Source organism: Silene latifolia, chromosome 3 (assembly GCF_048544455.1).
Source record: "Silene latifolia isolate original U9 population chromosome 3, ASM4854445v1, whole genome shotgun sequence".
Classification (NCBI taxonomy): Eukaryota; Viridiplantae; Streptophyta; class Magnoliopsida; order Caryophyllales; family Caryophyllaceae; genus Silene; species Silene latifolia.
This window is the reverse complement of record NC_133528.1, coordinates 146,115,874-146,117,483: the sequence shown is the minus strand read 5'-3', so window position 1 is coordinate 146,117,483 and position 1,610 is coordinate 146,115,874. Positions and strand designations below refer to the sequence as shown.

At 44.1% G+C, this 1,610-nt stretch overlaps 1 protein-coding gene across 1 annotated transcript; it reads right to left on the bottom strand.

The window, feature by feature from the left end:
* Positions 1-433: 433 nt before the first annotated feature.
* LOC141649893 (uncharacterized) lies at positions 434-1,144 on the bottom strand. The gene has a single exon (XM_074458561.1). The coding sequence runs from the start codon at positions 1,142-1,144 to the stop codon at positions 434-436; it is 711 nt and encodes a 236-aa protein (XP_074314662.1).
* Positions 1,145-1,610: the final 466 nt, after the last annotated feature.

Below are 1,610 nucleotides of genomic sequence, written 5' to 3'. Positions count from 1 at the left end.
TACAGTAACCCAAAAAGATGCAATAATCACAAAGATAGAACTTACCAACAGTGCAACAAGAACTTATACGCAAGAATCACCGCAATTACCCACACAAAATGCTACGAAATGTTCAATGGAAGGATTAGGGAATGCTTTGGGTATGATTAGGGTAACGTAGAAATGAGAATGTTGTGAAAATGATATTAGAAAACTGTCGCGGAAATATAAAATACCCTAATCACTCCTTAATCAAACCGTCGAAATATAACTTCGCCAAACCGGACACTCGGTCGAGTAAGTGCACACTCGACCGAGTGTCCAATACTCGGTCGAGTATTCACTATACTCGGCCGAGTATTCCTCGGCAGAACCAAAATAACACGCACTCAGAGCACTACTCGGCCGAGTAGGCTCTACTCGGTCGAGTAGGCTCCAAGGAGAATCCGTAGTGTTACAGTGGTGGATCAACCCACGATTCAGCAACAGCCGCAACAGGGGCGGCAGGGGCAAGAGGGGACTCATCGCTACTGGATTGACGATGAAGTTCGAGTTCGAGCATGCTCCGTGCTGTCTCGAAATTGGGAGTAGTCTGGTTGATGTAAGATGCTACCGTATCGTATTCGCGAGGCAAGCCACGGACCAACTGAATGACGAGACGGCGGTCAGTGACAGGAGCATCGACATCTTTAAGCATACCGGCTAATTCGCGGAGACGCTGACAATACGCCTCGAGCGAAGGCATGTTGGCCAATCGAAGTGAGTTAAACTCGAATTCGAGGGCCGCGGCACGAGCCCCTTTATTGTTATTGAAGATATTTTCGACGCGAACCCAAGCCTGGCGGGCTGTGGATTCGTCCTCAAGAACACGGGGAAGGAGCTCGTCGCTGAGTGTACCGTAAATCCATTGAAGGACATGAGCGTCGACTTCATGCCTTGACTCGTAAGAGGCAGCCGTTTCTGGCGGGGCAGGCGTGCCATCGATGTGAGACAAGACCTTATACCCACATGCATGGAGTTTGAATAGGCGAACCCACGACGCATATGTGACTTTCGTGCCATCAAGAACACGAACCTTGTGTTGGATATTGGTGACGGTGAACACGGGATGCAGGCCGGGTTTGGTGGAGGATTCGGATTTGGAAGAGTTGACTTCCGGTGCCATTTGTGCGTGAGCCTGTGGGTGGCGTGAGGCCGGGAATGAGGGCTATTTCGAAAAATAGCAATGAAACACAGGTCGGGATTGGAATAGATCGAAACCTATTCAGTTACTGATACCATGTCATATGATGGAATCCCTTGATTAGGGTTTTGGCTTCTCATTCATATTTATAATATGGTACAAAGATATATGACTATAATTACAAAGATATGCACAACTATATCTAGCTATATTCTAGGCTATAAATATTTACATAATATTTGACTAACTAACAAACTTTAACAAAGAGTAACCTTGGACAGATTGTGCACCATGATTATACTCCTTTATACATATTGAATAATAATATGTAGACAAATTAATTTATTTATTTTTGACTTTTTTCACAAATCAATAGACAACATAGTATATTTAGAGATCAAAAATATTAATATGTAGACAATGATACAACTATGGATAATAAGAGAAA

Excerpts from the sequence above, each read along its gene's own strand:
- LOC141649893 (XM_074458561.1), bottom strand. The coding sequence starts at position 1,144 with ATGGCACCGGAAGTCAACTCTTCCAAATCCGAATCCTCCACCAAACCC.